The sequence below is a fragment of the Triticum urartu genome, chromosome 7, assembly GCF_003073215.2.
Source record: "Triticum urartu cultivar G1812 chromosome 7, Tu2.1, whole genome shotgun sequence".
NCBI lineage: Eukaryota > Viridiplantae > Streptophyta > Magnoliopsida > Poales > Poaceae > Triticum > Triticum urartu.
Window position 1 is genome coordinate 192,701,065 of NC_053028.1, and position 20,870 is coordinate 192,721,934.

Genomic DNA, 20,870 nt, shown 5'->3' on the forward strand with positions numbered 1-20,870 from the left:
GACTGCCGTTAAGTCTCTTATTGAGAGAACTTAGGCGAGTGCTCGACTGCAACTAAGCCCCCCGAGTGGGAGGACTGCTCTCTACTCGGTAGGATTTTTCCAAACTTAGGCGAGTGCTGGACTGCTGTTAAGTCTCTTAGTGAGAGAACTTAGGCAAGTGCTCGACTGCAGCTAAGCCCCCCGAGTGGGAGGATTGCTCTCCACTCGGTAGGATTTTTTCAAACTTAGGCGAGTGCTAGACTGCCGTTAAGTCTCTTAGTGAGAGAACTTAGGCGAGTGCTCGACTGCAGCTAAGCCCCCGAGTGGGAGGATTGCTCTCCACTCGGTAGGATTTTTTCAAACTTAGGCGAGTGCTGGACTACCGTTAAGCCTCTTAGTGAGAGAACTTAGGCAAGTGCTCGACTGCAGCTAAGCCCCCGAGTGGGAGGATTGCTCTCCACTCGGTAGGATTTTTTCAAACTTAGGCGAGTACTGGACTGCCGTTAAGCCTCTTAGTGAGAGAACTTAGGCGAGTGCTCGACTGCAGCTAAGCCCCCGAGTGGGAGGATTGCTCTCCACTCGGTAGGATTTTTTCAAACTTAGGCGAGTACTGGACTGCCGTTAAGCCTCTTAGTGAGAGAACTTAGGCGAGTGCTCGACTGCAGCTAAGCCCCCGAGTGGGAGGATTGCTCTCCACTCGGTAGGATTTTTTCGAACTTAGGCAGAATGGATTCGCGACTAAGCCCACCCACTGGGGGATTTCAGGAGTAAATAAGAACAACACAATCGAATGAGAGAACCGTAAGCTCTTGTCTTTGATAAACGAATTACAAAAGGTGTTGCTTATTACATTTTATTCAAACGAGTGTTTAAGTATAAAAGGGGCGGAGCAGCTCCGCGTTCCAAGCCCGTGGCTCGTCTTTCTGATGCTCGATACTGTAAAGATGGTATGCTCCGTTGTGGAGAACTTTGGTGATGATGAAGGGGCCTTCCCAAGTTGGAGCGAGCTTGTGTGGTTTCTGCTGATCCACTCGAAGAACCAAGTCTCCTTCTTGAAAGGCCCGACCCCTCACATTCCTGGCGTGGAATCGACGCAAATCTTGTTGATAAATGGTCGAGCGGATCAAGGCCATCTCTCTTTCCTCCTCTAAGAGATCGACTGAATCTTGCCAGGCCTGCTCTGCTTCTGCTTCGGAGAAGAGTTCAACTCGGGGTGCGTTGTGGAGCAAGTCACTTGGCAGAACGGCTTCGGCTCCATAAACTAAGAAGAAAGGAGTTCTTCCGGTCGACCGATTAGGAGTTGTCCTTAAACCCCACAGAACTGGCGGAAGTTCATCAACCCAAGCACCTGCTGCGTGTTTGAGATCACACATCAGTCGGGGCTCCAGTCCTTTGAGAATTAGGCCATTGGCTCTTTCTGCTTGTCCGTTTGACTGCGGGTGAGCAACAGAAGCATAGTCGACTCGAGTGCCCTAAGAGGCGCAGGAAATTCTGAACTCATCGGAATCGAAGTTCGACCCGTTGTCTGTGATGATGTTGTGCGGGACTCCATATCTGAATGTCAATTCTCTGATAAAACTGACAGCGGTGCTAGCGTCAAGGTTCTTGATAGGTTTGGCTTCGATCCATTTGGTAAACTTGTCGACTGCAACGAGCACGTCAGTGAAGCCGCTTTTGCCGGTCCTCAGCGGTCCAACCATATCCAGTCCCCAAACAGCAAAGGGCCAGACGAGGGAATGGTCTTTAGGGCTGACGCTGGCTTGTGAGACATATCGGAGTAAAATTGACAGCCTTCACATATGTCGACTATATCTTTCGCCATCTCATTTGCTCGTGGCCAATAGAATCCAGCTCGGTATGCTTTAGCCACGATGGCCCGAGAGGACGCATGGTGACCACAGGTCCCCGAGTGGATGTCATTGAGGATCATTTGACCTTCTTCTGGTGTTATGCACTTCTGACCGACTCTAGTCACACTTTCTCTGAACAGCTGCCCTCTTATCACAGTAAAAGCTTTAGATCGGCGGACAATCTGTCGAGCTTCTTCTTCATCCTCTGGGAGCTCTTTCCTGAGGATGTACGCAATGTAGGGCACCGGCCAGTCGGGAGTAATGGCCAGAACCTCCATGATTAGGTCGACCACAGCTGGGACCTCGACTTCAGTCAGATCCGTGGCGCTCTTGGGTTGTGGGGGCTCTTCAGTGAAACGGTCTTCCTGAACTGTCGGCGTGTGAATATGCTCCAAGAACACATTGCTGGGAATGGCTTCTCTCTTGGAACCTATCTTTGCCAATTCATCGGCTGCTTGATTTTTCAATCGGGGGATGTGGTGGAGTTCTAACCCCTCGAACTTCTTCTCAAGCTTTCTCACCGCGTTGCAGTAACCAGTCATGGCTGGGCTTCTGACGTCCCACTCCTTCATCACTTGATTAACTACCAAATCTGAGTCGCCATAGACCATGAGGCGACGGACGCCGAGTGAGATGGCCATGTGCAACCCATACAGGAGTGCTTCATACTCTGCTTCATTGTTGGAGGAATCAAAGTGAATCTGGAGGACATATCTGAACTTGTCTCCTCGGGGGGATACCAGAACTACTCCAGCACCAGAACCGTTCAACATCTTGGATCCGTCAAAGAACATGGTCCAGTGCTCCGAGTGAACTTGAGTCGGCAGTTGCTGTTCGATCCACTCGGCGAGGAAATCTGCTATTGCTTGGGACTTGATAGCTTTCTTTGCCTCAAACTTGATATCCAAGGGAAGGAGTTCAATTGCCCATTTTGCCACTCGACCAGTTGCATCCCTGTTGTGCAGAATCTCTGACAATGGAGCGTCGCTGACGACTGTAATAGAGTGATCTGAGAAGTAGTGTGCAACCTTCTTCGTGGTCATGTAAATTCCATAGACAAGCTTCTGATAGCGAGGATATCTCTGCTTTGACGGGGTCAGGACTTCGGAAATATAATAAACTGGGCGTTGAACTTTGTACGCTTTTCCTTCTTCTTCCCGCTCAACCGTAAGTACTATACTGACGACTTGTCCAGTGGCTGCTATATAAAGCAAAAGAGGCTCTTTGCTGATTGGAGCAGCAAGCACCGGCTGGGTGGAAAGCAGGGCTTTTAGCTCTGCAAATGCTGTATCAGCTTCTGGAGTCCACTCGAACTTATCTGATTTCTTCATCAGTCGGTAAAGAGGCAGCGCCTTTTCACCGAGGCAAGAAATGAATCGACTTAGGGTGGCCAAGCAACCAGTAAGCTTCTGGACATCATGCACACGCACAGGGCGTTTCATTCGGAGTATAGCACCTACTTTCTCTGGGTTAGCATCGATTCCTCGTTCGGAAACAAGAAAACCGAGCAACTTTCCGCCTGGAACTCCAAACGTGCACTTTGATGGATTGAGCTTGATATCATACCTTCTAAGGTTGGCAAAGGTTTCAGCGAGGTCGGTCAGCAGGTCGGAACCTTTACGTGACTTGACCATAATGTCATCCATGTATGCCTCCACATTCCAACTGATCTGAGTGAGCAGGCACTTCTGAATCATTTGCATAAATGTGGCTCCAGCGTTCTTCAAGCCGAATGGCATTGTGACATAACAGAAGCACCCGAACGGGGTGATAAAGGCTGTCTTTATTTCGTCGGGTCCGTACAGACGGATCTGGTGGTACCCGGAGTAGGCATCCAAAAAGGACAAACGCTCGCACCCAGTAGTCGAGTCAACTATCTAATCGATGCGAAGGAGAGGGAAGTGATCTTTCGGGCAGGCCCAATTGATATGCTTGAAATCGATGCACATGCGGAGTGAGTCATCTTTCTTTGGGACCATGACAACATTGGCTAACCACTCGGAGTGGTAAATCTCTCGGATAAACTCAGCCGCCAAAAGCCGAGCCACCTCTTCGCCGATTGCTTTTCTTTTCTGGACGGCGGACCGTCGGAGATGCTCTTTGACTGGTTTCACTTTCGGGTCGACTCGCAAATGATGCTCAGCCAGTCCCCTGGGAACACCTGGCATGTTAGAAGGCTTCCATGCAAAGATGTCCCAGTTCTCACGGAGGAACTGGATAAGCGCTTCTTCATATTTGGAGTCGAGTGTGGTCGAAATGTGGGTTGGAGCTGCATTGGGGTCCATCGGGTGGATGTGAACAGACTTCGTCTCGCCAGACGACTGGAATGCTGAATCCGTGGCTGGCTTCTTGGCTCGCAACAAGGCACTCGGGTCTGCATTTTTCTGGTATTCTTCCAATTCTGCCACGGCCATCTGGGCATCGGCGATCTTTGAGCCCTTCTGGAAACACTCTTCCGCCTTTTTCCGATTACCAGAGATAGTGATCACTCCTCTGGGACCAGGCATCTTCAGTTTGAGGTACACGTAACAAGGTCGAGCCATGAATCGTGCATAAGCCGGCCTGCCCAGAATTGCATGATACGCACTCTGAAAATCCACGACTTCAAACGTCAACTTTTATTTGCGGTAATTTTTGGCATCACCGAAAACCACGTCGAGTGCAATCTGACCGAGGAACGCAGCCTTCTTGCCCGGGATGACCCCATGGAAACTCATATGGCTTTCACTGAGTCTGGACATCGGAATGCCCATTCCTTTCAACGTTTCTGCATACAGAATGTTCAGGCCACTGCCACCGTCCATCAGGACCTTTGTCAGTCGAGTGCCTTCGACCACCGGCTCGACCACCAGCGCTTGCCTCCCAGGGGTGGCGATGTGCGCTGGATGATCAGACTGGTCGAATGTAATGGCAGTCTGCGACCATTTCAAGTAACTGGGTGTCGCGACCATGTTCACTTCTCTGTTGATGACTTTCAATCGACTCTTGTTTTCAACATCAGCAAAAATCATCAGAGTGGAATTCACGTGAGGATAACCATCATCATCTTCTCCTTCACTCTCAGCCTTGTCTGCCTCCTTCTCCTTTTCCTTGAGTTGTTTCTCTCGGAACTGCTGGATTAGGAGTCGACACTGTCGAGTGGTATGCTTCGGGTAAATGAAATTACCTTCTTCGTCTTTTTTGGTGTGGATATGGCACGACAGATCCAACACGTCATTTCCATCCTGATCTTTTACTTTCTTGGGGTTCCACGGCCCTTTGGGCTTCCCCTTGAACTTTCCTTGAATCACAGCCAAGGCCTCACCCTGGTTCGGCCTTGCGTTTTTGTTTCCGACTGGAGTTTCCTCCTCCGGCTTTGTGGGCGACTTCTTTGTGCTTGTCGCTCCGCAGTCGCTCCTCCTCTTCACCATTGGCATACTTGGTGGCGATTTCCATCATCCGAGTCAGAGTCATGTTTCCTGTCCGACCGAATTTCAGGTTCAACTCCTGGTACCTGACGCCTTCCTTGAAAGCACAAATTGCCTGATGATCAGACAAATCTTCCACCATGTGGTGCAGGGTGATCCACCTCTGGATATAATCTCTCAAAGTTTCATTCGGTTTCTGGACGCAACACTGTAATTCTGTCAAACCTGCTGGCCGCTTGCAAGTACCCTCAAACGTTCTGACAAACACTCGTGCGAGATCTTCCCAAGTATAGATGCTGCCAGGTGCCAACTGATTCAGTCACGCCCTAGCCGAGCCCTCCAACATCAGAGGAAGGTGTTTCATGGCCACCTCATCATTGCCGCCACCAATCTGGACAGCCACTCGGTAGTCTTCGAGCCAGGTGTCAGGCTTGGACTCTCCGATGAACTTACTGACTCCAGTCGCCAACCTGAAGTTGGGGGGAACCATTGCAGCTCTGATAGCTCTGCTGAAGTACTCTGGGCCAGAGACATGCACCCTATTGTTGGTTTGCGGGCCTCTGTCATGGCCATCTCGGTGAGCTCTGTTTCTGTCGACCAAGCCTTGTACGAGAATAGATCTCGCATCAAAGCCTGGCTCTCTGGGGTCGACTGGAATACCCCTTCCGACGCTGTTAGGGCGCCTGTCTTCCTGTGGCCGCGACACGTACGACCCACTCCTTGGAGGAGGCATGGGCACTCGACGGCGACCATCGCGATCGGCTCGATGATCATACCGCTCCTGGTTTCTGTACTGATCACGCCGCTCTCCACGTCCCTCACGCCTCGGGGGCGATCTCGGGCTATGGGCCGACTGGATCGTATCTGCGACCACAGATCTGCTATGGATCCTATCCCGCGACTGAGACACGGCCGTATTCTGCTCTCCTGCTGCCCGGAGCAAGGCCCTGATCTGCGCCAGACCTTGGCCAGCTTCTGACTGGGAAGGTTGAATCGACTCTGCTATCCGGGCAGCAGCTGCTAGGTTTTGGATTGGTGTCCGCTATACCTGAGCCGGAGGTGGAAAAAGTTGGCGTCGGCTGGACTCAGGAGCACGTTGACGAGCGCGATCGTCGAGTGCACGCTGTAGGTTCTCCAGCCAAGTGCGCTCAGCCAGATTGGCCAAGCGAGCTTGTTCCAAGGCCTGGGCCTCGAGCGTTTCTCCAACTATTGGAGTATGCAGGGCATCCATGTTTCGGCGACGAAGTTCTTCTCTCTGTTGCGAGGAGAGAGCCTCGGGGTGGTACTCCTCGTGAACGCGCGACGGATCGCCGTTCCCGTCACCTCCGTCTTCACGATCGAAGCCAGGAGGGCCGCGTGGTCCATTGACCATCAGGACTTCCGCTGCCGAGTCATTGTTGCCGCACTTGGATGCAGTCTCTACGGAGCCAGTGGACAGATCGAACAGGCCGTAGAGAGACTCGTCGGGCTCGAGCGCCGTGACTTGAGGGGTGGCCGACTGGCGGGCCACCGCATGCTTCACCCACCGTTGAATCCTCGACCGACCGGTGCGCTTGCTCCGGCGGGTCGCAGGGAAGGGGAAAGCCGTTGGAGTCGACTGGTACTGGGTCGACGGTTGCCGCAGGAGGACGCCGCGGACGCACGCGTGAAAGTGCGCCACCCCGCGGGTGGGGAGCGCGTCGACGTCGAGTGGTGCCTCCTGAAGCCAAGCGGAGTCGTCGGCGACAAACACGAGCGCGCCGAGACGGATCTCGCGGCCCTCAGCCAAACTTCCGCCTGGAACCATGATGATGGGGATCGAAAAAATGCAACTTCTCCAATAAGTCGCTAAGACACCTGCCCCACGGTGGGCGCCGACTGTCGTGGATCTAAGACTGACAGTAGAATGGGGGTAGGTATGAGGAGGCAAGATCCTAGCTATGGAGTAGTTGTACACACGAGTTTTACGAGTTCAGGCCCTTCTCGGAGGAAGTAACAGCCCTACGTCTCGGTGCCCTGGGGCAGTCGACTGAATTATATGTGTGTGTGTGAGTTTACAAAAAAGTGCGAACCCCTGTTCCAGAGGAGGGGGGTGGCTTATATATAGTGCGCCAGGACCCCAGCTCCCCTCCATTACTCAGGGTTCAATGCTCATAAAGGAAAGGCATTACTGGTAACGTCTACAGTAAAATGTCATAAATGCTCATAATGCTATGGTTTAAGTCCTAACCGTTGCAGAGTGGAGGGTTCCTCATCTTCTGGTGGTCGAGTGTCTTCAAGGTGGTCGAGTGAGCGCATCTCCGCGGTCGAGTGGATGATGATTTCTCTTCAACTGCTTCTAATTCTTTGTAAAGATGTCCTTGGAGAGGGTATGCTGGACAGGTCCATGACCCTACCCTAAGTACATAGCTTCATCAGATATAATAAAAGAATTATGAGGATTTAAAACAAATGCACCTTATATTGTAAAATTTTAGCAAAAACAAATACGCTTTATATAAAGGAACGGAGAGAGTATGTCGTTTCTGAAACGTGTGGGCTCTGATTCGTTCAGCGAATCAAACACATATGGCCTCTTGGGACGGAACCGATCCGTTGCGTTCTATCCCATAACAAAAACCAAACACACTCTTGCATTTTTGGTGGATCTGCCCAACCAAACAAGAAGTGCAGGATAAAACAAACAAGGGCGGCCCCGTCTTAACGGCATATTTGCCCCGACCGTTCCTCACGGCACGGGACCGGGATCAGACGGTCGGCGAGTGAGACCACGGAAGGAGCGGGGTGCAAATCCGCAGCAACGCAAGGAACCTTCGCGTAAAAAACCACCCCCACTGGCCCACCCCACGATCAGAAAGAAGCTTCTCCTTCCCTCCCTCCCACCTCCACGGTTCCTTCCTGACGAAGCTGCGGCATCCTAGCAACGACTCCCAGAGCAGAAAACCTACCCAAATCCAACAAAACCCAACCAAATCGCCGCCTCCCCGAACCCAAACCCCCAATCCCCACCTCCGCCTCCGGCGACATCCCTCTCCTGTAGCGAGGCAGACGTCCCCCGCGGCCGATGGGGAGCGGCACGGAGCCGGCCAAGGGGCTGCTGCCCTACCTGCAGCGCGCCGACGAGCTGCAGAAGCACGAGCCCCTCGTCGCCTACTACTGTGAGAGACGACGCCCCGCCGTCTATCTGCCTTGCGGCGATCGCCGCTGATTGCTAGGGTTCGGTCTGAGATTTGGATTTGGATTTGCTTTTGGTTTGAACAGGTCGGTTGTACGCGATGGAGAAGGGGCTGGTGATCCCGCAGAAGGAGCGCACCAAGATGACCAACTCCATCCTCGTCTCCCTCATCAACCAGCTCGAGAAGGTATCGTAGCATCTGTCCCCTTTCACTTTTACCTGTTTTCTTAGGGGGGGGGGGACTAAGCAGTTGTGGACTGTAGTTTACTTTGGATCTGTTGCGTTCGTCGCATTAAGGGTTTGGGAACGAGAACATCGATGTATTTTGTTTTGATTAGCAACCAGTTATGTGACTGCCTTTAAGAAGAATACTGATATTTATCATTTGAGAGGTATGGTGATTTTGCTGTTAGCATGCAAGTGCAATGCAGTGAATAATTTATGAAGTCCCATGTTTCCATCGGAACCCTAGGAATCGACTCCACCTGAATTTATGCTGATTCTCGTAATCAAGTAACGGAACCACTCAGCAATATGGGCTGATCTTCCATTGGCATCAAACTCCAATGGATCTTCCACTTTGATGCCACCCACTGGTTCCAAATGTTGCGGTAGTGCTCCGTGTTTGGATTGATTTTGGGCTTGTGATGTAAGTGTTGCCACTTGCTCACTTGCCTGTTTTGAAGTAACAATCCTTTTTATCACACCCTTAATCTGCTCCAGTATATATAGATTAGTAAGTTCATTTCTCTCAGATTTATTGTCCTAATTAAGTTCTCCATCCTCCAGGATAAGAAATCTTTGACCTTGGGGCCTGATGACCATCTTCATTTGGAGGGGTTTGCATCAAGTGTCTTTGCTAAAGCAGACAAACAGGATCGTGCTGGACGAGCTGACATGTATTATAACTGCACAATTCTTATTCCGCTTCAATCATATCAGGATTAGCTATTTGTAGTCCCACTAACACATTTGAAATAAATCTGCACATTTTGCAGAAACACCGCAAAAACCTTCTATGCTGCCAGCATCTTTTTTGAGATTCTCAGTCAGTTTGGCGAGCTTCAACCTGATGTAAGTGTCTCTTTATTTAAGCCTGATATGCTAATGTCTACAATTTTATTATGCGATGTTGAAACTTTCAGAATGTGCGTATGTATTTATGCTTTAACTGGCCTTTAACAGCTTGAGCAGAAGCAGAAATATGCCATCTGGAAAGCTGCTGAAATTAGAAAAGCTCTCAAAGAAGGACGAAAGCCTGAAGCTGGCCCTCCTGGTGGGGACAAAGATGAAGCACCTGCCAGCACCACTACAATTGATCATGTAACTTCCTTAACTCCGGCAATCCTTTCATTAATGATAGATACTAGTATTTGTTTGCAAATTTGGCTTTTCTATGATGCATTTGGTTGTTCACACGCTGCGGAATCAATAATTTGTTAGTCAGCATTATTATTTTGAAAAACAACAACTCACGAGGCAGGTTGAAGTGTGTGAAAAACTTAACTATTGCTCAAATACAAATGTGAGTTAGTGTAATTGCCTAATTCATTCATGGGGGGAGGGGCGAAATTACACCAGTTGGCTATTCTCGCAGCATTTGGCAGTGCCAACATATTTGATGCCAGGCAGCAGCACTCTCCCGCCTTTCTCTTGTATCCCTCTCTCCCTCTTTGTGTGCAAAACAGCAAAAGGGAGCACCACACTTACGTGGCACAGTGGTCACCCCCATATGCATGAGAATTGGCGACTGAGCAATTGTGATCTGTGATGAACCACTTAAACAACATCAGTGGCAGATCTGAACAATGCTTTAGTTTGCTTACATGGTTGCCTGTTTGAGGGGCAGTTTTTGTGTGTATTGCTAGCCTGTATGACACTGCGTCCTTGTTTTTATCACTTCAGTCCAGTTTGTCTTCAATAAGTACCACTCCCAGTGTTCAGTTTTGAGAACTCTTAGAACTCAAGCAGACAAGCACACACAATTATCATTTGTGAACAATAATTATCCATTCAACAAACAGATCATTCTGCGGTTCTACTCTGGAAGATACACACATGAAATATTTTGTTTGAATATTGCTAGGCGTGGCAAACTGTGGCTGGAAACCAGACATGCCCCAAGCCTTGTACCATTTCCCAAAAAATATGTCGACAACCCTCCTGAACCTTACCAACAAGGCCGGGTGCTACCTATGTTTTCCACTTTCGAAGTTACAATCAGTTTTCATCATTGCTAAGATTGTTACTAAGGGGAGAGAAAATGGCAACCTTATGCAAAGTAAAAAAAGAAAAGAAAATTCAATAGTTGGTTTCTTCATCTTGTTACTTTGCATGTTTGATTGATTTGTGGTGGGCTACAATGGACTTCAATATTGTTGCCTATATGTTTGATTATCTTTCAAACAGGATGTGATTGCTCAGTAAAATGGCTTCTGTAACCATCGTGTACTTTGCATTCTCACACTGTAAAAGGTGCAAAAGTTTACTTGGTACCTTTTCTTCATGCTCCATCGTTTTGTTGAATTAAGGTGCATGTCTCACAGCATGTAAAAATAATAGCAGACGTGCAACAGTACTGCTGTGTAGATTTCACATTCACTGATTAACAGTCACTTATTTTTGGTCTATTAATCAGGATATGGGGCGAAGCCAGTCTTTTGGTAGCCGGCAGAATGGAAATGAAGCATCACCTCATCCTATAGACAAGGTCATTTGGCTAGTCTTTATTTACTTTTTCGTCTTTGTTGAAGAATCTTTTTTTAGGGATTGTTGAAGAAGTTTTAGTTTTCTTAATTTTATCATCTTCCTGTATACAGGATTTTAGCAGGAGGGATAGCTTTTCTGCTGTCCAGCCAGGAAATATATCTTCTCGACAAGGTGCAGAGAAGTTCAATGATCATGTCTCTGCCCAGGCACATTTTTCACCACCACCTCCACCGTCCGAGTTCTCATCTCCACAGTCCCAGTTTTCACCCCCGCCACATTCATCTTATTCCTCTCCCTCATACCAAGGAACAGATTACCCTCCTCATGATGTCCACACCCCACACCCCAATTATTCATCTCCCTCGTACACAAGCACAGACTACCCTACAAATGAGGTCCATAAACCACCATCCAATTACTCACCACCCCCGTACACAAGAGCAGATCAACCTTCGGACGATGGCTACAATCCTCAGAGCAATGATAAGCCAGAGGTTTCAGCTTATCCTCAGACATACCACCAACCACCCTACACAATTGAACCCCAGCACACCTCTCAAAACTACTACGCTACAGAAACCCCACCTGCTCCATACAACTACCCTAATTTCCAGTCTTACCCGAGCTTCCAGGACAGCACACTACCTTCTGTCACAACCCATCAACCTTCATTCCATCCTGCTAGTGATGGTGGTGTGCCAACTGCTCCATCATACACTCCTCCGGCATCAAATCATCCTGCACCAACGCAGTACCATCCGAGTGTTGATGCTACACACCAGGTTACCCCTCCCGCTGCGCCACCAGCTAGCCAATACGCGTATGACAGCAATTACCAGCCGGCGGTCGAGAAGATCGCTGAGGCTCACAAGGCAGCAAGATTTGCCGTCGGCGCTCTTGCATTCGACGACGTGTCAATTGCCGTGGAGCACCTGAAGCGTGCGCTGGATCTCCTGACGAACCCTTCTGCAGAAACTCACTAACTGCCTGGTCCTGGGAGAAGACATCTTGTGTAAATACACTATACTGTAATTACGACCAACATGGAGATGGAGGTGTTGCCTGGTTGCATAGATACAAGATCGCTGGGGTGGCTACACAAATCTAGGAGATGAAAGGAGGTCTTTAGCAAACTGTTTCTTGTGTCACATGGAGCCATTTGTTTTCAGAGTTTTGTGATAAGGCTATATTTGGCCATTGCTTGGAATGCATATCCTCGAGTGGTGATGGTTGTTGATACAGTTTGCTTCATTCAAGGCCTGCTATTTTCTGGTTTGATTACCAGCCATTTTTATACCTGAATAAAATGTTGAAGATTCCCACTCTGCAAGGTAATAAATCTAATGGATGATTCTTTGCATTAGTACGGACATGTTGTTAATTGACTTTTCTACACCCATGTAACACCTTTTTTTTTTAGGGAAATGCCATTATGGCGGTTTATATTTCATGTGCAAACATCGATACATCGTTTGTCAATACATCTACTAGAAAATCCGGAGGCTCCGATTTCCAGACAATGGTTCTAGAGACCTCCGAATTTCTAGCCAACAAATCTGCTGCCATATTGGCCTCCCTAGAACAATGAGAAAATTCTATTGAAATAAAATTACGAGCTAAAAACGAGCATTCTTCATAAATTGCCGCTGCCGGACCAAGTGAGTTTCCTCCGTTTTGCATGATCTCAATAACTTCCATGCAATCACCTTCTACGCAAATACCCATGTAACACCTTTGTAATGCAATGTTATCTCAAAATAGTGTTTTAATCCCTCAAATTGACTTTTCTACCCCTATGTACCTTTGTAATGCAATGATATCTCAAAATAGTGTTTTAATCCCTCAAATGAAAAGATATGGAGGCCGCATTAAGGCAACTTTTGCGCACATCTACCACGGCCTCCATATCCATATGAAGCACGCTGCATATCCTATATGGTGGCTATTCTAGAGTTGCTCATAACGTTGAATTTGGGCATCAAATGGCAAAACAACTTCTCTGCCAGGTGGCTCATCAAGCATCCATCGACATCTAATGCAGAAGGTGATATGATTTTTAAGGGTACCAAGTAAATCAAGGGTCTAAATTTTGCAACAACACAGAAAATAGCTCAATTTGATAGGAAGCAAGGAGGCAAACCCACAGCAAGATCTGAACCAGTACACATCATTCTATAATACAGTAACATGCATGTAAACCTCACTTCAGCTTCATCCTTCACATATACATCCAGCAAAATGGCTGGAACGAGAGACGACCGGCAATGTACAGTTGTGAACTGTGATTCAAAAGAATGTCAGAAACCCATCGAACTATCAACACTAACAAAACTGCCTGTGGATTCATCATACTTCCACCTGCAAAATAATTGGATACATAATTAGCTTACCTCTGTTGGGAATGGCTAATAATTTTTTACGTCTGAACGAGAATACGAGACAATACTGGAAACTGTGTTAACACCCATCATTAATAACCAGTTCATGTATAATATGACTCCTTAAGATTCCAATAGGGTTTCAGAAAATGGCTTCAACAGAAACATTTCTGTGTGGCCAGCATAGAATATTTCACGCATAAGATGGACTCCAATCGCATCTCTGAGCAGGGCTGTAAAAAGGCCCAGGCTCAATAAGATACTAGAGTCAATGGATCGAGGATCAATCTGTCAGGGAGTTTGCGCCTAAGGCGTTGGTGGCGATGGCCACGAAAACAGTGATTGAGCGAACTAAGGTCCGTACAATGATCTTTCATAGTTCAACTACTACTGTATCCTATATTACTACTAGTCAAGTGTCAAGAGCATGATCCAGATGTACAATATTGCCATCCAGGATCACAAAAGAACCCAACCAATCTTGGCTAGCAGAATCAAAATCTTGCAGAATATACAAGATTCGACAAATGTGATGCACCCCTGCTCTGGATCGACAAATAAATCATGGTTCGGCAGCCCTCCAAGTTAGGTGGTTCATTTTCTTCCATGTTGAACTATGGGGAAATAAATGCATGATTGAGAATTGTTACATGCTATTTGTCACTCAACTTGTGCTAGTAATACTCTGTCCCTCACTGCAGCCTATTCGTACAACTCCTTCTATGACTATTGAATCATGAACGGCAATCTGGATAATAGGGACAAAGTTCTTAAACATTTCTAGCAAAACGGTTGCAAAATGACCAATAGTGGAAGTCGACTCAACGACCAGCACAGTAGTCAGGCAAAGTAGGAAATGATGTGTTCAGCACTACAACCTTCCAGTGTTCTTTTCAAGAAAAGATGTCACAAATATACAATTATCATTTGAAGATTACGAAACTTTCTTCTCCAATTAGCTGAGCAATTACAAAATGAGTAGGAATCAAGGTATGTATAAGGAGAAACAAACCAAAACCAGCCGTTTATAAAACTGGGCTGGCTTAATGATTCGTCCCACAGATGCCACTCAGCCACCACTACCTTGTTTTGTTTTGTGTCATTGACTTATTATTTGTGTGGGTAGTTCTAATTATTAAATCCAAGCAAAGCTACAGGAACATTACTTATTTCCAGTGCTACACAAAGTTACAATAAATTTCTGATTTCAAGTTTTAACTAATCATAATAATACAAGATAGTATATCAGAAGATTGGAAACAAACCTGCCAAAGAAAATTGGATGTAGCTTACTATCTGAACTGACCACCTGATTTCTTCTATTAGTCTCTTCTCTAAACTTGTCAACATGCAACACATCACATGGGCCACAAATTGAAGAAACCATTACTGTTTTTTGATTATTTGAAGCATATACCTGTAAGAAGACACCACCACAAAGGAAAACGAACAAACTATTAGCATCTACAACAACATAGGTTGGTTGTGATTTTTGGCACATGTGGATTAAATATTTTCTATCTAACCCCAAATTCTGACTTGCAGTTTCATCAAAACACTTGGCTCACCTCATTCTCTTCAGGAGAAGACGGTTTGGTAGCCGATTCTGGAATGTCCGAAGCAAAGAAATACGTATTAACCATAGCCAGCTTAGATTGGGAGTCATGCTCTTCCCACAGTGACTGCAAAAGATAGCAGAAAAGACTGTCTTACAGAAAATACACACTCTACGATAACCAGCGTTTGACATACGAAGAGGGGAGTGCTAACCTTTCAACATCCTAGCATGCAAACAGGTTTAAATTTACGCTATAGTTGAGGGAATAATACAAAAATGGAAAGATACCTGCAGCTTGGATGGAGCAGACTTGCCATCTTTGGAACCAATCAAAATATGATCTTGGAGATTGTATGTTATACCATCAACAATACAGGAGTTATAATAAGTTATGTTGCCCACAACTTTCAGGGCATCGCCAACCCAATCCACATCACCAAGATCTGAGCTGTAACCTACAGCTTCACTCTTTGGACCTGCCATAACTTCATGCTTAGCACATAAGTCCATGTTTGATGTCACCAGATACACATTGTTATGTTCTGACATGGCATTAACTTCTGTTGTTTCATCATCCTGAGGACACCCTATTCCAATATCAGCGGCTACATCTTCTTGATGTTTTTGATCTGCTGGTGTTCTACCGCTGCTGGTTCTTTGTTCGTCCTTGTTCAGAAGTTGGTCAGAGTTTCCTTCTATTCCACACATTTCAGATGAGTCAATGAAGGAATGGTCGGAATTTCCCCCGTCAGAAATTGCAGTAGCCTGCAGTGTGGAATCATTTACTGAATTCACAGCACATGGAAGTAACTCAATTGTCTCTCTTTGCTTATGAGACTGCTCCGACAGATTTCCAGCAGCACTATATGTTGATCCTCCACTACTTTCAATTTGACTGGAGGATTCCATGGTCTTTGTAACTAAGCTTCTTGAAGGTGGGCCATGTCCTTCCTTTTGTTTAGACAGAGTGTCAGTATGTTTAGTGTTTTCCTTTTGAAATTCAGAAGCAGAGCCCAATTGTGCTTTTGAACTAACAGTGTCTAAGGCCAACATGTCACTGTTACGTACAGACCTACCAGGTTCACTGGAGTTCTGCTTGATGAAACTTCCGTTTCCTGCCACTTTTTCACTCTCATCTTTTGTGCGTGGGTTTTCTGATGCTCTCTGCAAAGTTACACCTCTAGCCTTTGATGCAACAATTGTTCTTGTAACCTTGCCATATTTTGGAGGCAGAGGTTTGCCCTTACTATACGCTACACAGGTTGGACAATACCAATCTGCAATTGACAGGCCTTCGTTCCCATCCTGCTGAAGGCATTTTAAGTGTACACCCCTCTCGCAAGCATCACAAACAAGTAAACTCTCCACATCAGTGATAAATGTTTTACATATTTGACAGTCCACCCGAGCATGCATATACTCAGTTGATGGTACCGTCCAGCTAGGATGGTTGGCAGGTTGGTGCAGAACCAGTTGAACATTTTTTGCTATCGCGTTGTGCTTGGAGAAGCAGGGTTCCTGTTGAATAAATGCTGCTGCTCCCGGAGGAACATGATCTCCAATAACAATGTTCCTGTTGACAGGTTGAGCCGAAGGTGCCTTCTTTTCATGAGATTTCCCTGCACTAGAACTCTGAACTGTGCTTTGGCTGGACCTAGTAGCAGTAAGATGAGCTGATTTATTTGTCTGGCCAATAGTTGCTGCAACAAAGGTGACATAGACAAAATTACTTTTTGAGTAAGCAGATTCAAAGGAATGCATCTCACTCAAAATCAAACATACCAGAATTGCATGGTGTGAATATCTTCTAGAAAAAGTTTATATTATGAATAAAGGATGCAAGATAGGGTGGAAGTGTTTGTGAATTTATATTATGAATAATAGAACATTGGTAACATAGTAATAATGCTGTTGTGAAATCTAGTGCTGTGTAGTTTCTGCATATAACTTCACATTAGCTGATTCTGTAACCAGGGTATACAGAGTGCCTGCGGTACTAGTTAAGCTAAAATGTAGATTGATGCACACCAACAAAAAATGCATACTAGTGGAACTAACTATTCCTGGATGTAAAGGATGAGCTTCTTAAGGAACATATTTATCTTTCTGCATGGAATGTAAGATATTGCTATTTATTTGAGTGAAGTTAGGAGCTAGACCAGGTTCAAGCGTTAAACATAAGCACCAGCCGTCTTGAGAATAGGAAGAACATTTAATTAAAAAGTTACGAAAATGAATAAAGTGGATAGTGTAAGGCAAACATGGATGCAACGACACATTACCTCCTCTTTGTCTGAAATTAGGACAATTAACAGCCTTTTCCACTTCAATATTTGCAGAACCAACCAGTGGTAGAGAAACAATTGAAGGAAGGTTACCTGATTTGGAAGAAGATACTCCCGCTGGTGTTTCATTTGGTCGGGACTGCTTCAAGATAGAAGAAGACATGGTTACTGGGGTTGGGGTTGAGGCAGGGAATGACCCAGCAGCTGACAGGTTCCATCCAGCGGCGGACTTGGAAGCTCCATCCTGGAATATAGCGGTTGCACTTGAGGGTGTTGTCTGAGGAACATTCGTGGTTGGACGTACTAGAGATTCCTTGACTTGTTCCATCTATTTCACAAAAGGAAAGACAAAAGAGAAATCATTGAAGATGCTTAAAATTTCGGTTAGCATATATGCACCAACATATCGAACTACATTACAGCATATTAATATGCTGATTAGTGAAACAGAAGAAATTTGACCCCCAAAGCTAAAAGCTATCATGACCACTAAGAAAATTGAACTGGCCATATTGTGTAAACTGAAATACTTCCTTATAAAATAAGAAAACTATTCACATTTTTGTCATTTGATGGTTGATGCAACACACATATAACTAAAATCATTTACATCTGTCATTGTATATGGTGATACGCTGTATCCTCAAGTATCGCCTGCACTCGTTGCCACTGCCATCGCCTGCACTGACCGGTCGCTGCCATCCCCATCTTCCTCCACGCGATACTGCCACCACGATCCCCTCCGCCTCCTCCCTCCATGCTGGCAGACGCCTTCTTCCTTCACCCAGGCAGCAGGTACCTCCGCGCCTCTCGTCCCTTCTCTGTTTTCTGCACTTTTCGTTCTTCTTTTTCTTTGTTTGCTTGGCTAATGGCTACTAGGTCGTACTACTAATCAACGATAGTAGGACTATGTGATTAATCTTATACTACGTGTGGCTTGCTGCTGTTTTTTTACAGGGTGCCTGGCTCTCCACTGAACAGAGAGAAGCAGAGAGCAATGCCTCTGAGTGGATCCACCGAACAGGCTTAGTTAGGACCCAACAAATGGGCTGAATCAAGGGAGGGTGTCAAACCTTGCGCTTGGTGAGAAGGATCCTCTCGGCGATCGAGGCCCTGCGGGGGCGGTAGTCCATGGCGGCGGGATCCCTGGCGCGGCCGAGCCCGAGGTCCTCCACGAGCGTGCGCACGGCCTCCCTCGGGTACAGCTCCTTGGGCCGTACCTCCACGGCCGCCACCGACGCTGCGAGCCGCCCCCGCGCCTCCGCCACGAGCGCCCGCTCCGCCGCCGTGGGCGCCCTGCCGCCCCGCACCTCCCCGGCCACCGCCAGCACCATCACGATCTCCGCCACCCGTCCCAGCTCCCCGCCCCCCCGAGGCCGCTTCCGCCCGCAGCCCATGGCGCGACGGAGGGGGACGCTTCTCGAAGGTTCTGGAAGGCAACGGGGAGTTTGAAAGGCTCGCTTGGCGCCAGGTTAGAGTGGGGGACAGGGCCACAGGGGAGTGGCGACGAGGATTCCGGAGGGTTTGAGCGGCGCGACCGCGCGATGGGGACAGAGATCAGAGAAGGTTCTGCATCTAGACCTACGGATGGGCTACTAAATAGATCGGACAGCCAGCAATGTTCGGGCCACGAAATCTGACGGCCGGAAACGGTAGGAGCGTGGCAGCCAGCGGATGATGGGAGGTTATAAATGCCGTTGGTGATGGTGGTATGCATGTCATCAAGACACTTCTAACTGTTTAATCTACATCTAACATATGTGAGATAAGTTATGTATTTTACATAAAGATCCTTACTACTTCGCTCCTTGGTTGCAGAAAACTCTTTAGTCTCTACAGACAAGTTCATCACCCTATCCAAACGGTTAGGGACGAACGAATTATTAATAGAGCCTGCGAAGTTGATCATGCTGGAAAGACGGTTCTGGAGTTCCTACTTTTTTTACCAGATCAAATTTTGTCCATTTTGGTTTTTCAAATGCTCGATAGATTATTACCATTACTGCCTGGTAGTTATGGTGGGAAAGGACAAAATAGTACATGAGGAGATAGTTCAGAGTGCATACCAGGTTTCTATGGGATCTGTATGCTTACAACTAATTTTGTTATCGCCTCCTCTCTGAAGGCTATCTTGAAAAAAGAGGGCTGGATAAGGCCTTCGGGTTTTTTGTCAAACCTAATGTTAATATATCTTTTGATCAAGATCTGCTTAGGGGCACTGTTGGGGCGGTTCTGAGGGATGAAAGGCAATTCATTGCAGGAGGGAATGGAAAGGTAGATTGGTGTGTGGATGTCGTGACGGCTGAAGCTCTGGCTCTCGGATTCGGTCTTTCCCTTGCGCAAAGGGCATGATTCAATCGTCTCATTATACACTGACAATTTGGAGGTCTTTGATAGCATGAAGAAGTGAGGACAATCTGCGGGAGCGGCGGAAGCTTGAAAGTTACTCTCTTCTCAAGCCCAAGCCCAGCCAAGCGACAACCCGAAGCCCCATAGCGCGGCCCAAACGTGTGAATTTCAATATGCATTTAACAACTAAGACTGGAAGCCCGCCCCCAAAGCCTGAAAGTAGAAGCCCGAACCTAGCCTCGGGCTGCAGCCCATGCCTAGGTATGTATAGTCGGCGCCGTATTTCCACAACGACCATCTGATCCTTATGTCCTCTTGAAGCCTCACATGCTTAGGAACTGTAATATTCGACCTTCTCTGCGCGGTCGATGCCAACGCCTTTCGTGTTGCTTCTCATTTCTATGTCCCTAGTGAGCCATTGATTCTACTAGTTTAATGCCCGTGCGTTGCCACGGGCTGACAAAAGGATTTATGACGACTCACTCAACTAAGCTCCTCGGCCATTGTATTATTGCTTTGCTATGTTGTCACCCCGCTCCAAATATGCCTTGTGTTTTCTCCTAGTTTGCCAAATTTTCAGTCATTCCCATCGTCCCTAACCCATGGACTAAGAGATGAATATATCAAGTTGCTTGGCTTCAACTGTAGCTAGAAGTGAGTTGTTTGGATTGCCTCCCCCTCCCCGCGTTGTCTCTTCTGAGGTGACTCGGGAGCCAACCCTAGCTGCCACCTCCACTCACCCCCTCCTCCTTTCTCTCCTCCGCCGCCTGAGGTGGTTCTAGCACGGTCGCGCATCACCGATAAAAGGTGGCGGCTCCACCTCACGTGGAGGGCCTCGGCTCCCAGGGCGGCACCCCCAGTCGGTGGTGCGCGGCATAGTGTGGGCGGTAGGTTGTGCCGGTGGGTGTGCAGATGGGTTGTCCCTCGGTCGTGCGGGTGGCATGGGGTCGCGGTCATCAGTTGTGTGGGTAGCCGCAACTGGTCTGCCTTCCACCGAGTCCTGGTTCTGCTCTGCCCGCGGCCCGATCTACTCCGTTCTAAGCTGGCTACGATGCCTGGCCGCCGTGTTCACTGTCCCCGTGTGCTGGCTCCACAGACCTGGTGGGAAGGCATGGATCCGGAGGAGTCTTCTGGCCGACGTGGCGGCCACATCGATGTCGAGACCTTTTGGTGTCGACCCCCTGCCGGGAGGCTTTGGTGA

The 20,870-nt window shown here is 47.5% G+C and overlaps 2 protein-coding genes across 4 annotated transcripts; one reads left to right on the plus strand and one right to left on the minus strand.

The window, feature by feature from the left end:
• The first annotated feature begins 8,087 nt into the window (after window positions 1-8,087).
• LOC125524400 (protein HOMOLOG OF MAMMALIAN LYST-INTERACTING PROTEIN 5) lies at window positions 8,088-12,465 on the plus strand. The gene is made up of 7 exons (XM_048689456.1): window positions 8,088-8,373; window positions 8,477-8,577; window positions 9,180-9,289; window positions 9,389-9,464; window positions 9,576-9,713; window positions 11,029-11,100; window positions 11,210-12,465. The coding sequence occupies exons 1-7, from the start codon at window positions 8,280-8,282 to the stop codon at window positions 12,080-12,082; spliced, it is 1,464 nt and encodes a 487-aa protein (XP_048545413.1). The 5' UTR covers window positions 8,088-8,279; the 3' UTR covers window positions 12,083-12,465.
• Window positions 12,466-13,250: 785 nt separating this feature from the next.
• Window positions 13,251-19,138, minus strand: LOC125524399. 3 transcript variants are annotated; one of them, XM_048689453.1, is made up of 6 exons: window positions 18,394-19,117; window positions 17,318-17,648; window positions 15,324-16,735; window positions 15,046-15,159; window positions 14,743-14,894; window positions 13,251-13,457 (listed from the first exon to the last, which is right to left on the minus strand). In XM_048689453.1, the coding sequence occupies exons 1-6, from the start codon at window positions 18,715-18,717 to the stop codon at window positions 13,397-13,399; spliced, it is 2,394 nt and encodes a 797-aa protein (XP_048545410.1). In that variant the 5' UTR covers window positions 18,718-19,117; the 3' UTR covers window positions 13,251-13,396. The 3 variants fall into 3 exon arrangements, with proteins under 3 accessions (XP_048545410.1, XP_048545411.1, XP_048545412.1); XM_048689454.1 differs by having other exon boundaries at window positions 17,414-17,648; window positions 18,394-19,102; XM_048689455.1 differs by lacking the exons at window positions 13,251-13,457; window positions 14,743-14,894 and having other exon boundaries at window positions 15,248-16,735; window positions 18,394-19,138.
• Window positions 19,139-20,870: the final 1,732 nt, after the last annotated feature.